This window comes from Hevea brasiliensis, chromosome 12, assembly GCF_030052815.1.
Source record: "Hevea brasiliensis isolate MT/VB/25A 57/8 chromosome 12, ASM3005281v1, whole genome shotgun sequence".
NCBI lineage: Eukaryota > Viridiplantae > Streptophyta > Magnoliopsida > Malpighiales > Euphorbiaceae > Hevea > Hevea brasiliensis.
This window is the reverse complement of record NC_079504.1, coordinates 1,793,298-1,807,197: the sequence shown is the minus strand read 5'-3', so window position 1 is coordinate 1,807,197 and position 13,900 is coordinate 1,793,298. Positions and strand designations below refer to the sequence as shown.

Here is a 13,900-nt window from a genome sequence, read left to right as displayed (position 1 = left end):
AATAAGAGAGAAAAAAAAAAAATTGTAGTCAGAATCTGAACCCTTAAAACAAGTCAAAATAAGCTCCATCCGCAGTTAAAGAGCGTGTGTGATAACAACATGAAAGAAGATAAGCCACGTGGCACACTAGAGTTTAGACCTCTAGTCCGTAGCCATCTCCCTCCACCACGCGCTGGTGCTGTACGTGCAGCAGCCCCATAGCACAGAATAGATATGTACAGGGAGAAAGAGGAAAATAGAAAACGGAAGCGCATCGACACGGCAAAGCAAAAAAGACCAGAGGATCTAGGGTTCCCTTGGATCTCTCTGTGAATTTCTGTATCTCTAGATAAATCGATTACTATTCTCTCTCTATTTTCCCTGTAATTCTCTACTTCGATCATATGTAAATTTCGTACATTTAAGTGGTTTTCAGAACGGGTAAGTTGATTTTATGAAGGTATTTGACACAGTTCAAATCTAGCTTTTATGGTTTTCGAATCTGAGAGTAGAGTTATATGCTCAAATCAAACATTGAAACGTTAAATAGAAATTAGAAATTGGGAATCGAAGCAAAGGGAAAGGGGGAATTTTTGAGAGTGCATTTCTTGATCTGTAAATATGCGGGGATTGCAGAAATCAAAAAGAGTTTCTTGGGCAACGGATGTTAATCTTTGTCAGGTAAAAGTGCCAACCTTCCAAGGAATCTTATAGATTCTTGACTAAATTGCAGCCTATTTGATAAATTCTTATATTATGACTTCATTCACCGGATAAGCTAAAACATACTCGGGAGTGGAAGTGAAACCTAATTGCTATGCTGTTTTTAGATCATCGTTGTTTGTTTTGTTTTATCATTTTATCATTTATGTTTGAAAAAAATGGTTCTTTTTCCCTCTTCTATTGGCCACCTTGTTTGTATTTTGTACTTAACTGTAATGGCGTTAGCATTTGTTTTAGTCTTGTCAATACTAAATCTTTCTAATGAATAACGGGTTGCTCTGCATTTCTATATTGAAGAAGAAACTCGCAATTGATAAGGGAAAATGAATTCATATGAATCGTATGGCATGGCGTTTGAATTTAGAAACTGGTCAAAAGCTTCGAGCCTGTCATTGTAGTTAAGTTCCATAATGAAAACTTTAATACAGGAAGGCACTTGTTTTATAATCCTTGCTATCCTTTTCTAAGTGCTGTGCAAGACAAGGTGATTTCTTATGGAGGTTTGAAGTATCTAAGTTCTTTTACTGGCAAACAGCGTCTTTGGTTACAGAGACATTTGCTAAATAAATAAAATTGACCTTGAATTTAGAAAATTACTGTATTCAAGGTGAATCTTTTTGCTGTGCCATTAGTGTTCTAATCATATGATACTAGTATTTTTTTTTTATATACAATATTTCATGTACAAATCAGGCCAGGCTCTCTTTATTTTTCTTGATCTTATTTTCTTTTGCTTGGGCACTTGAAATTCAGATTCTTATGAATTTCTAAAATTTTTATCCCGACTCCTGAGCATGGAACTATGTTGACACATTCTTATTAAGGTAATGGCAAAAGTAATTTGATGTTAACAATGTTAATTTTCACTGTAATTTGAGTCATTGATAAGATGACAGCGCCAGCTGGCTCCCAATAGTCACTCTTATGAAATCATTTTCATGGATGTTACATTTTTATAACTTGTTATTTCATATAATTCGGGTAAAGACCTCATAAATTTTTCAGTATCTTTAGTTCCTTTGGGCTTTTGAGTTCTAGTTAAACTTGTTGAGAAGGGTGGGGATTAGGGTGGAATGAGATAGCACATGGGCATATTATAGAGGAAATTACTATGTTTTGGCAGAACATCTAACGATGATTAAGTTGGTGGCATTTTTATGAGTAGATCTACTTAGGGTGGCGGGTGGCCTTATTGTTCTTGAATGCTCATATTGATTAAGATGCGCTATTTGGTTTTGTTGATGGTGTTTAGACTTGCCGTTTAATCTGAGACTTGAAACAATGAGGAAAGAACTTAAGCTTCATTTTTCATGCTGAAAATTTTTTATAGTTGACAGAAGAAATAAGGGGGAAAAAGGAAAAGAAGAAAGAATCTCACAATTGCTATGGAGGTTCTTGTTTTGTCTTACCTGTGAAATTCATCTTAAATACACCTGGAGATGACAATATTAACTTTCTAATTAGCTTGTATGTGCGCAGATCAGGATGAAAATAGATAAATTGTGTGAATTCATGTCATCAAGTTGATAAATTTGCATTTAGTATTTCCCCCAATCATTTAGATAGTCAATACTCTGTTTTGACCGCATATTCCCATTTCAACATCAGGGGAATTTCCCTTCATTTATAAATACTACATAAATATGGATCGGAGAAAAAAGATTTGGATATTCAGATGAAGTTGTACTTACTCTCTTATTTCTGTGCATGCTAGATCCCTTATCATTTCTTTATGCTCTTTCTATTTCAATTGCTGCAGAGAGTTTCTGTTGTACGGCAAGCATCAACCTTTTTTATGATCTTGTTCAATTTGTGATGATAACTATGAATTATGAAGGCTCAGTAATTGACTCCTGCATGCTTGTCCCTTTAACAGGTTAGGCTGTTCCTATCGGAGGAATCTCCTTCACAAGTTGGGTTGGGTACCCAAGATCACCTCCAAGCAAAAGCATCATGGCTGTCCCATCCAGCTGGCACAACTGCTGATGAAATTCTTCCTCCTGGTTTTGAAGGTCTTTCTGCCAACCAGTTGCACATTAAGTTGTCTGACATCTCTATAATCAAGTGGAGATGTCCTCCCAGGGTAAGCCACAGTTTTACAGGTTTCAGTTTTGATCATTCCTTTGTTTTCAATTTCAATTATGGCACTGAACTATTAGTATTACAGTTTATCTTGGACTTAACCTGGCAAGTGGTTTCGGGCGAAGAAAGCAAAGAGGTGGAGGTTCAAAATCAGAGAGAGATGAGAGTTCTTGAAGCTGTTTATCCTCGCACATCTGCCATTCCTTCAAAGTTTGAAACTATGATTGCATTCCTTGATCTTCTTCTTTTGTTTCCTACTTCTGGCCTAAAACTTTCTTCTCTTTATGCAGCCCCACATTCTCTGCAGACTTAGCAGACTCTCGAAATAGTGATCTTGAAGTTCCTCTGATTCCAATTACTCCCATTGAAGATGAAGATGCAACTGATGCACCTTCTGATTTAATGGGACCATTTAATGTTCCTATGAGCTCACAGTCCCAACTATTAGCTTCTGGAATTCCACCTCCTCAATGCAGCATTCCTTCCATTTCCAGTACTCCTGTCAATGAGAAACCTGCTTCTGGAGCACTCCTTGGTGTTGAACCTGATGTAGTAGCTGCTGCATCAGCTGCCTTTGCTGCCATTAATAAAAGCAATGAGCAGGGAAGTTTGATAGACCATGATCTGCTCATTAAAATTCTCAACAACCCTAAATTGATTGAGAAGTTGATTCTAGATTATGGAGCTGCCTCCAATGTGCAGAGCATCCCTAAGTCATCTGCATCTTTTGTCCCTTCATCAGACGTTCCTCCTCCTCCTCCAACTTTATCAGAATCATCTTATTTGCACATGAATAGAACGGAGACCAACACGCCTACATCGTTTACTGCTACTTCAAGTGGACCCTTTTATGCTCAACCAAATGGGGTTGGACCAGGGTATCTCTCAAATGCACAGGTTCCTCCACCTGCAGTTCCAGCTTCATCTGGACCCTCCCTTGGAGTTCCACAAGTGAAGGATGTGAACTATTATAAGAACTTGATCCAGCAACATGGAGGTGAAAGACAAGAATCCCCTCATCAATATGGTAGCCGTTACAATCACCAAGTAGGGACAAACCAAGAATTAGTTCATCCCAAATCAAGGGACTCAAAGCCCAAGATTATGAAGCCTTGTATTTATTTTAACAGTTCGAGAGGATGCCGGCATGGAGCCAATTGTGCATACCAGCATGATTCATCTTCACAGCAACGAAGCAGTAGCATATCAGAGGTGCAAACTGCGAAGAGAATGAAAATGGATAGGGAAATTAGCAGTTAGTTTTTGTGTTTGTTGCAGCTCTTGATTTGATATGAAAAAGTATATTTCATCTCTACATTTTATTTAATTGCTGGCTTGATTTTGCTACAAAATAGTTCACCTTCAATTGTCCTCTCTTGCATGGGACGTCAGGATTAAAGTTATTGGCAGAAGCTTGATATTCCTAATTAATTGCAAATTTCATCGTAGGATAGCAGTCTCTTTATCCTTGCATTTTCATATCGATTGCCATATAGATAGAATTCATTCACCAATGTATGATGTATGAGAGAATTCTAGTGTTATTATTTCCTGTCCTCTTACAGTAATTATACAAGAAAAATTGTGAGAAATTTAGTTGAATTTTTTTTGTTTTAAATTTGATACCCATCGCAATTTGAACGAAAATTCTAATATTATTGGGTATTGTATTTTCATGTGAAACACAGAATTTATTTTCTTATGTTATGTGGCTTTCTAAGTGTAATTTCATTTTTCTTTTAAATATAAAATTTAATTCCGTCCCTATATTTGTGACCTATGTTCAATGTTACTCAAATCGAAATTTGCATCAAATTAATGCAAACTTTTTTTTTAATAAGGAAATAAATTTTATTATTAAATAACTAAAATATTATTTTTTTTAATAATTAAAAATATTTTTAATAATTAAATTGACTTTCAGAAATCTTGTACTTACGAAAATTTTCAAAATTTAAAAAGGTAAAATTTACATTACTATGAGTGAAGATAAATATATATTAAAAAATATTTAATAATTTTCAGTATATTTAATTTGTTAAATAAAAAATCTTAATTATATTTAAAAAAAAAATTAATTAAATGTATTGGACTCGTCCCCAAACCTACGAATTGTACCTAAAGAAAAAGCCTTGCAAGGGCTCATTCTATATTCTAAAAAGAGGCTAGATACTCACTCTGGTTCAGTTGTGCAAAACCGAACACAATCGGTGCGCAGCAGAGGCCGGAGAGCAAGAAGATGCTGAAGTTCCTATCAAAGGTACGAATTGAGTTCAATGCGCTAGACCCTCGTATAGCCTCTTGCATGGAGTTCTTAGCCCAATGCAACGCCCGCAAGGCCAAGGAATCGAACCCCGCTTGCCAGGTTTTGGTCAAGCGCCGAACCGACGATCACCCGCCACAAATCACTGTCACTTTTGTCAACGGAGTCGAGGAGGTTTTTGATGGCACTACTATTTCTGCTCAGACCATAAGGAACATGATTTTGGAGAAGGGTCAGTACCTCGAGACGGAGCAAATGTTCCGTGAAGCTGGAGAGAAGTGGCCTGTTATTATTCCAGAGGAAGAGCTCGACCAGCCTGCTCCTGGTACCAAGGTTAGTGTAACTGTTTCTTTTCCTCTTAAAGTTTTTCTTTATTAGTCTTTGATTTGTATTTTTTTTTTTGGTTTGGGCATATCGTCGAACAATTGGTGTGGTTTGGAAGGATAATGCATCTCTTAATGCTTCTGGATTTTATTAATTGATGGTTATTTCTATTTGAACTTGCATATGGTAGTTGTCTTGTGCTTAGAATTAGTGTTTTCTTATATAGTTATTGTGTTGGACAAATGGTGTCTGTTGTTATTTTACTCTTACTGTCTAATTTTTATGCATAATATTGTTAGTGTTCTCTTCTGAATGTTCAATTCAATTTTTTATGTTATAATTGCAAAATTATTTCTTGACTTTGTTTTATTGAAACTTTTACACACTGCACTTACAAGATGCTTTCTTCTCAAATAAAAGGCAAATGGATTTAATTTTGAATCCTCTATAAATAGTTATATAAATGATACCAACGGGAAATTATTGAATACACCTGGAGCATTGCTCTTTCATTTCATTCACATAAATGCGGAATCCACCTTCCACAATATGTGAAGGGATCCGCATGTGAGTATAAGCAGCATCACAATTATGTGCTCCGGGTGCATCTAATAACCTATAATACCATGTGTACTGCTGTTTATTTTCATTTTGATGCAACTCCCTTTATGTGGCCATATTCTCGAATTTGAGGCGCTTTTCCCACTTAATTTTTTTGTCCATATGCAGATAATATAGATATCCTGTTGCTTAACCTCTACATGTTGGTTATTTACTGCTCCCTGCCTATGACAGACATGTAAATGCTGCCATTAATTATCAGCAATCATTGTTTTGCTTATTTTTATAAGTTAAAAAATTCAAATGTGTTAAAAATGTTGGTTGATAATTATTCCTTAAACATCAATTTTTAGAGATATAGAAGACAGATCAATCAAGAAAAGGTTGAAGAACTAACTGGAGACTCTTATTTAATTTTAATAAAATGCTTTGTGAGAAAGTATATGTTATTATTCATCAAATACACCGGAATGATCTTTTTTTTCTTTGTATTATCTTTCATTATGTGGTTATTGTATAGCAGAAAGTAAGGAAAAGATAGAAGGAGATATTTGGTGTTAAAGTGCATCATTCAATCAAACTTGTGGGGTGACCAATGAAATGGCTTTTTTTTTTTAAATGATTCACAAATGCTGCTACTCTCTCATTATATCTTCAAGTCTAATGTAATTTATGTTCTTTAGTAACTTCTTATGTTGCCAGACTCTCTTTGACCGTTTCTTAATTTTCTAATGCTCTTTTCTATATACCCCTCCCAGCCTAGGAAGGCAGAAGAGAAGAAGCAGTGAACATAAGCTGTCTGTTCTACATATTGCTTGGAATCTCTATGAATGCCATCTGCGACAATACAGGGGAACCAAGCTTTAGCAAATCGTGAAAAAGAAAGATAGGTCATTGTTTTGAACCATATAAATTCTGCCATCAGTGTGTGTTTTAATTCCCTGTGGAAGTGGTGACCATGCCAGGAAAATCCTCTCTATGAAATGAGTTTGGTATATTTTTGTATGTACCCTTTTAAGGTTTGCTTTCATCACAAAGCTGTTTTTCCTTGGGTTTCTACTAAAGTTTCTGTGTTATTCCTTTTCTTTGGCTTACCCTGCGTGAGTATATTTTTCCTCATCCACAAATATTTTATTTTATCGTGACTGGAGAATAAGGAGATGCAATTTTAGAGCCAAAGAATACATTAATACATTTCATAAATCACGTTCTCTAATTAGTTTCACTCTATTGGCACATCTCATCCATCGAAGTTCATTTTGCATATCAGCCATGTGATGAAGGACAGACTGGGAAAGAGAGGGAGGTAGTTTAAATTAGATTGGAATCTCATCATCTCTTGTTTGTTGGTTTCATATACAGGAATAGGCTAGGACAAGGTTACTGGCCCCATGTCATGTCCCTGTCCCTAGCGTTCCCGGATCGGCGTGGGATACATACCACAATTGCCAGAGGTTATTGAGACACCGAGGTTCATAACCAAGAACATAGTGAAATTTCACAAAATGACAATGTGAAGCCATTTTTCAATCAATCAAGAGCCTGAACTTGATTTCCAATTACCATAACTTTTACTTCCATCCAGAGAGTACCCAGATGTCGGTCCATGGTTTCTACATAAATAAATCAAAATACCTTATGCTATTTTCAAAGACTTCCACCTGTTGCCTCTGTAATAGGGTTGGATTATTAAAAACTTGGAACTCAACCAGCTAAAACCAGACTCTGCATTGCTTCTGGGCACCATACTGTCCAATTCAAAATCGATTTCAAAACTATTTGGCAGATAATGCTCAATTAGGATTTAACACAAGCAAAAACAGCAGAATCTTATTTTCACACACAAATGAACTGGTACATTTAACTTTTATGTTGATTATTTTATAATTACAACTTTCAGGAGCTTTTAAGGTTTGAATATATCCCAGAGGTCAGCGTCACACTTGTACATTCCAGGCTTTGATTGGATAACAACTCTTCTCTAGAAATTTGTACAGCCACATGATGAAGAAACACACTAACACAGGACTATCCACTCCACCTAATCTAACTTACTCTTGTACATGATTATTACACTCTCCGAAAAAAGGCATCTTGCACAATTTTATTCAGCGATCTTCCCTTCGTACTGCATTGGGGTCAGACATCATATCCATCATCATTTTCTCAGGGGAATCCTCCCAGCTTGCAAAAGTTTTCAAGTTAGCCTGCCAAAAAGTGACCAGATAATATGTTTCTTCCCACTTGCTTGCAAATATCAACAATTGCCTTAACCTGAACTTGGAAGATTACCTTGCGTCTATGCTCAATGAAAAGTTCCTCTCTTTTCTTAAATGAAGCTTGGACTTCCTTTGCTGTCCTCCCACCCAATCCCCAAACTTCAACTTCAGAGATCAAAGCTTCAACTGCGAGGAAACCCTGCAGCACAGATTCATGTTTAGAAGTCAAGTGAAGCTTTGAAAGTGGTAATCTGGACCTTAAGTTTTCATATACACTATCTCTCCAGGGATGATAACGAGAGATAATATCAGGGACAGCATTTGGTGAGACCTTCCCCCCCAAGGCGCACATATATACTTGTCAAAGTACAAATTAAACCAAGGGATATAATGATTAATAAATGTAGTAAAAAATTATTGATAATTAACTCACTAATGCTGCAGATGGAGACCAAAGATAAGTACATTTAAAAAGGAAAAAAAATGTTGGATTACTCATAAAATATTAAATGGCATCGTCATTACGTATTTGAATTACACCAATTTAATTTGTTCAAATATTGGCATTTGATAATTAAAATCAGATGATAATTTTGGATCCATGCTCATCTATGTTAAAACTTAGCTATTTGTTGTAGCATAGTATATACACTACCACCTGAGATGGGAAAAGGGAACCAGGTTGGTAAGTTTTGTCAACCGCATGATGGCGAATAGTAACTCTAGCAAAATCTTCGTGAATGTATATTCTCTCATTCCCAATGGTTCCTCCAAATGCAATTCCCACAGGTTTGGGATATGGCTCATAGGCTCGGCCAGTGGGATGCAAATGGCTGTAAACAAAGTTCTTATCTTTCCCTGTTCATGATGGAACAACCAGTCAGTTATTTTTTCAAAATCACGAAATTGGAAGCATTTCCCTGAATTTTATCCTGGCTCATCAACTGCGAGAAAGGAAAGGAAAAGATCCATCCCCACTCCCCAACACCACCACTTCCCCTTTTTCCTTGCTTCACTGAGGGAAAATAAAAAGAATGCTGGAGGGATTTTTTTTTTTTTTTTTTTTTGAGAGGAGGAGGGTGGTTGAAGGCAAGCACACACCATATCTCTCTCTCTCTCTCTCTCTCTCAAGCACATATCAGAAGGTGGGAAAACATGGAAGATTGGGCCTATAGCATATAGGCTTCCAGAGCTTCCACAGAACACATCCCTATTTTCAAAACCCTGCTGTGTAAGTGCACCTATATGATCCATTTTCTGACACTGGTACTATCCTCATGGACATCTCCAGCGGCAGCAGAAACTAAAAACAGCAATGGTCCATGATAACCCTCAATGTTAGACCAGAATCTGTTCAAGCCCCTCCCATGAAAAGAAGACCTACAAAGTAGTGGGAAATAAACATTTGTCTGTAAAATTTAATGCAGTAGTAAGCTAATCACTAACTAGAGATAAAATGTGAAACCCTGGAAAATGAGGGAAGCAAAACATACTTACAGGTGTGTCATGTAATGTAAATACCAGAAGGGAAGGATGACAAACCGGTATAGAAGATTTTCTAAAGTCTCATCACTGTCGCTAGGTAAGTGCGGTTTCAAAATTTCTGCACTTATTGTACCCTTGAGTGAAAGAGAAATTGCCCATGCTCTTCCATGAGTTAGTAGATGAATATTGCATACCTCTCTTGGAGGGATTTTTCCTAATGATGAAGATGAAAGTTCTGACTTAACCTGCCATTGATCAAGGGAAAAAAAAAACATATGGCATATTATATAATACAACTAGATATAACAATTTAAGCAAGTAGCATGATTAGAAAGGTTTTAAAAATGAATTATTTAGACATCTATTTTTAACACCTAATCATATATGATATGCTCTCGAAAAGAGACTATGGATGCATGGTCATGGAAATAAAACTACAAATGTACCAAGGACAATACAGAAAAAGCCCAATTATATTTCAGTTTAACCGTGAGATATTTAATTCTAGATCATTAGATTATAAAAATATTTTCAAAGACAAATGTGAAAACACTATTCCCAGCAAGAAGCAGAACTGTTGTGTGTTTTAAGTACTAGGGTGTAAATGCAAAGAAACTATACATATAAAGCCTTAATGACAGGACATTCAATTAAGTGTATAGATGACAAGGTCGGGATGGCAAGACTATACATAATCCACAATAAGAAAGCAGGCTATTGAGAGCATGAAAGAATGAAATTAATCGAAAGTACACTATCTTCAGAAGATGACAGATTACGCAATCTAAGCCATCCATAAGCTGAAGTACAGTACCTTCAGAAATTCTTAACCAAGCATGAGCATAAAGTATCCGTAATTGCAAAAAATAAGAATAAATGCACAAACACATTATAGACTGCAATTTTTGTTTAGAGGGGAAAAAATCACAAATGTCAGTGGTTTTATTGAACTACATACCTCCGAAGAAACTGAATTTTGAAGTCTCACATTAACAAAATGTGTGAAGCAATCTGTGAGGCTTGGTACTGTTGTCAAGTCCCAGGTAAGAAACTTCCCAACGGGAAGCTCAACTTCCAAGGCTGAGATGCCACAATCCCACAAATTGAAACCACTGTCAACTTCAGTACACGAAACAACTGCTGATAGTATTAAGTGATTAACATCTGGGAGACGTAGATTTTCTTTGCCTTTCGTACATCTTGAAGTACTGGAATCCCACAACATAGTCCAACACATCCAGAGAAGCATAAGAACATCAGTGGCTAGAAAAGACCCACTTATCTTACAATCATCATCGCTGGATTCGAACTCCAGTTTCAAAGGAAGACCGGCTTTTGTAAAGGTTGTGGCAAATACTCTCAGCAAAGCGTTGAGAGCCATTGAGGCAGGCATCCTCCCACAACATTTCAAATAACCTCTCAAAAACTCAATCCAACTGACTCCTTCTCTCCCAGTGATGAAAAATAGGTCCACTATGGATGCACCCAAATGATCCAACAATCCCGGAAAGCAATCAGGAATGTTGGATGCCTCACAATCTGGGTTTTTATAATTTAAACAGAAGACTTGCTGATCAAATTAAAAAATAAATATTAGAAAGAACTGAAACCCTGTAAATAAAAAGAACTTAAGAAGCAGACAAATAACAAATGAAAATGACATCTATATATTTTTTATGAAAGCCCACTGCCCTGTTCAATTGAACCAAACCAATTTGTTTGAGCAGTTTCATTGTAGAAATGTGTAGAGAAAATAATAGCAATAAAGGCAAAGACAAAAGCTTTAACGCTAGAGATGGGCTAAGGTTTTTAAATACCTGAAGGGATTGAAGAGGAATGGCATTTGTTTGAGGATTGACAAGCTTGGAGAAAGAATTTTGAAGCATCGGCATAGCTCCTGTGGAAGCAGCTAGACTTTCCACCTCTCGTTGTTCGCTCGTACCCTTCTGCACTATCGAAGATGATGCTCCCATTGTCACTCTCCTCTGCTTTCTTGGCAAATGATGTCAGGTTTTTGGAGGCAAAAACACGGTGAATTTCTACTCCATCCGTTTGTTTCGCGAGAAAATCCCACCGAACTTTTATTTTACGTGGCCGTGCCTCCTCGCTCGTCATCATCACATATATATATATATATATATATATATATATATATATATATTCTTTTTTTTAAAAAGTCAGAAAAAAAACGCACCGTTTTACGCTTTAAGGGTAATGGCCTTTTCACAGCCCGGCTTCTGGTCCAAGTAGAATCGCATGAAAATATTGAAAAACCAGAAGCGAGAAAATCCCCGCTCATCGAGAATTTTTGCGATCTAATCTGTTAAGGGTTTTCACTTTTCATCTGGAGGCATCGGCATCAGATCTTTCAGCCAGTTAAATGGCGCCACCTCCAGGTCCTTACTCCGGCATCAGCACTCTTGCTTTGGTAACTATTCTTCTTCCTTCTGCAATCCAAATCTCTCTTCTTGTTGATTCCGGACTTTTTTTTTATTTTTTTTTTTATATATACACATTTGATTTCGTTGGCCCGGTTAGGTGGCTCGAGCATCAGCATTCAGTTTAGGTCTGGTTTATGGAAGTGTGAAGCTGAAGATTCTCAAGGTAATTCCCGATTGTTGATCCTTTATAGCTGCTTTGTAAGCCAGATCTAATTCTGTGTTTTTCTTGTTTTATTGGATTATAATTGGATGTTTTATAATCTGGGTTTTCAGTGGATTAGCATATTATAATCATAATTGTGTTAAACTTGAATATGCATTTCCTTTGAATTGTTATGTGTACTTTCTATATAATCATTTGGAATCTCTAGCTAATAGATAGTCCAAACGCAAGAATCAATGTGGAAAATATTGGACTCCAGTCTACGTTCACGTTGAAATTAGGGTAATGTGGTACTAAGTTTCAGTGACTTACTCTGAATCTATCAATACATCTAGCTATAATAACTGATCATCGTTCGAATGAAAATCTGTGAGGTAGGATTGATATCCTTGAGTTTGGCCTTTTTCTTTATGGATGAGAACAGTTCTCTAGCAGGCTTGCAGCCATGGTTCATAATTGAGTACTCAATATAATTGGAAAATTAACATTTATGGCCGTAAATTGGAAAATTAATTGATCTGGACTACTGTTAATGTAAGCTTTGTCGTTCGTTAATACAACAAGGTTACAATGAGTCTCAAATAAATTCAGTTTGACAGTATTTATAGAAATTGCCCTATTCCTGGCTTTTTCTTTTTCCCTTTTCTTTCCCCCACTTCCTCTCTTTTATAAGAATCTCAAGCTGTTAAGGTAGGTATTGTAATGTTGTAGAATAGCTCTTAGTTGCAATGTTGCATTTATTATAAATAGTGGAAGGATGATGACCCAGTAGTGATAAGATGAATTATTTTTTCTATTCATGCTGGTATGTGAGCGGATATGAAGGAGCAGTGAATCTTGAAACTCTCGTTAATAATCATCCCATAAAGCTATATATATGCTTTGATAATTTTTATCTTTATGATACTTTTTGGTTATCATTGTCAAAGAATTTTAAAGTAATGAACTTTCTTTTGCTCTAAGTGGATCTGTTTGTCAGGTTTATAATTTCATCGTCTATGGTTCATGTTAGGCCTTTAGTTTCCACATTTCTATATGTTTGTACCTATCTTCAGAAGTCTTCTTCGTTTCTCTTCTTTTTGAAGCATTTCCTGTTGCGATTCATAGATACGCCACTCATAAATTTTGCCCTTAACTCGTGATTGGAATGCTCACTCCAAACTCAATTTCTTTTACCAGATGAAGACAAAGTCGCATAAGAAGTCTGAAGCTAAGACACATCACTGAGTTGCGGATCTGCTGGTCTTGGGTTGAAATAAAAAGTTTGAGTATTTTGAATCGTTCCTATCATTTTAATCCTTTGCAAAGATGGTGCTTGATTCAGAGTATTGTGAACATTTTGAATTTTGTTTCATCTTCAGAATCATTAGAATGGTAGATTTGAGAATTTAATATGCAGAAGAGCAACCATTTTGTGGATTATTGGGTACTCATACACCAACATCAAGCCTCTTAAAATCTTCTTTTCTCAATGGCAAATTGATATAAGACGATAAATATATCTTGTTTATATGGAGCTTGAGACCTGAACATAAAGGTCAAATACTTCATTACAATCAAAACATTGGGCAATTTTCGTACACTGTCAAATAAGCTGGAGCAGGGTGACTTTGTACTTTATAGGGTAATGATGCCTATGCTGTAATGGTCTCAATTCATG

At 36.2% G+C, this 13,900-nt stretch overlaps 4 protein-coding genes across 4 annotated transcripts; 3 read left to right on the top strand and 1 right to left on the bottom strand.

Moving 5' to 3' along the window:
• The first annotated feature begins 224 nt into the window (after positions 1-224).
• LOC110666269 (zinc finger CCCH domain-containing protein 6) lies at positions 225-4,136 on the top strand. The gene is made up of 4 exons (XM_021826698.2): positions 225-660; positions 2,579-2,785; positions 2,870-2,994; positions 3,075-4,136. The coding sequence occupies exons 1-4, from the start codon at positions 601-603 to the stop codon at positions 4,042-4,044; spliced, it is 1,362 nt and encodes a 453-aa protein (XP_021682390.2). The 5' UTR covers positions 225-600; the 3' UTR covers positions 4,045-4,136.
• A 759-nt stretch (positions 4,137-4,895) lies between these two features.
• LOC110666276 (uncharacterized) lies at positions 4,896-6,996 on the top strand. The gene is made up of 2 exons (XM_021826711.2): positions 4,896-5,380; positions 6,691-6,996. The coding sequence occupies exons 1-2, from the start codon at positions 5,024-5,026 to the stop codon at positions 6,718-6,720; spliced, it is 387 nt and encodes a 128-aa protein (XP_021682403.2). The 5' UTR covers positions 4,896-5,023; the 3' UTR covers positions 6,721-6,996.
• A 739-nt stretch (positions 6,997-7,735) lies between these two features.
• LOC110666284 (uncharacterized) lies at positions 7,736-11,761 on the bottom strand. Its single transcript, XM_058131604.1, has 7 exons — positions 11,454-11,761; positions 10,595-11,206; positions 9,694-9,881; positions 9,399-9,531; positions 8,810-9,013; positions 8,225-8,350; positions 7,736-8,139 (listed from the first exon to the last, which is right to left on the bottom strand). Exons 1-7 carry the CDS (start codon positions 11,607-11,609, stop codon positions 8,041-8,043), a joined length of 1,518 nt encoding a protein of 505 aa, XP_057987587.1. The 5' UTR covers positions 11,610-11,761; the 3' UTR covers positions 7,736-8,040.
• Positions 11,762-11,817: 56 nt separating this feature from the next.
• LOC110666285 (uncharacterized) lies at positions 11,818-13,634 on the top strand. Its single transcript, XM_021826734.2, has 3 exons — positions 11,818-12,064; positions 12,175-12,240; positions 13,420-13,634. The coding sequence occupies exons 1-3, from the start codon at positions 12,017-12,019 to the stop codon at positions 13,465-13,467; spliced, it is 162 nt and encodes a 53-aa protein (XP_021682426.1). The 5' UTR covers positions 11,818-12,016; the 3' UTR covers positions 13,468-13,634.
• The last annotated feature ends 266 nt before the right edge of the window (positions 13,635-13,900 follow it).

Coding starts and splice junctions, on each gene's coding strand:
- LOC110666269 (XM_021826698.2), top strand. CDS start 601: ATGCGGGGATTGCAGAAATCAAAAAGAGTTTCTTGGGCAACGGATGTT. Junction 2,786..2,869: donor AGTGGAGATGTCCTCCCAGG/GTAAGCCACAGT, acceptor TTAGTATTACAG/TTTATCTTGGACTTAACCTG. Junction 2,995..3,074: donor ACATCTGCCATTCCTTCAAA/GTTTGAAACTAT, acceptor CTCTTTATGCAG/CCCCACATTCTCTGCAGACT.
- LOC110666276 (XM_021826711.2), top strand. CDS start 5,024: ATGCTGAAGTTCCTATCAAAGGTACGAATTGAGTTCAATGCGCTAGAC. Junction 5,381..6,690: donor AGCCTGCTCCTGGTACCAAG/GTTAGTGTAACT, acceptor TACCCCTCCCAG/CCTAGGAAGGCAGAAGAGAA.
- LOC110666284 (XM_058131604.1), bottom strand. CDS start 11,609: ATGGGAGCATCATCTTCGATAGTGCAGAAGGGTACGAGCGAACAACGA. Junction 9,014..9,398: donor CCAGTGTCAGAAAATGGATC/ATATAGGTGCAC, acceptor GTTCCATCATGA/ACAGGGAAAGATAAGAACTT. Junction 8,140..8,224: donor TCATTGAGCATAGACGCAAG/GTAATCTTCCAA, acceptor ACTTTTTGGCAG/GCTAACTTGAAAACTTTTGC.
- LOC110666285 (XM_021826734.2), top strand. CDS start 12,017: ATGGCGCCACCTCCAGGTCCTTACTCCGGCATCAGCACTCTTGCTTTG. Junction 12,065..12,174: donor GCATCAGCACTCTTGCTTTG/GTAACTATTCTT, acceptor TGGCCCGGTTAG/GTGGCTCGAGCATCAGCATT. Junction 12,241..13,419: donor TGAAGCTGAAGATTCTCAAG/GTAATTCCCGAT, acceptor TTCTTTTACCAG/ATGAAGACAAAGTCGCATAA.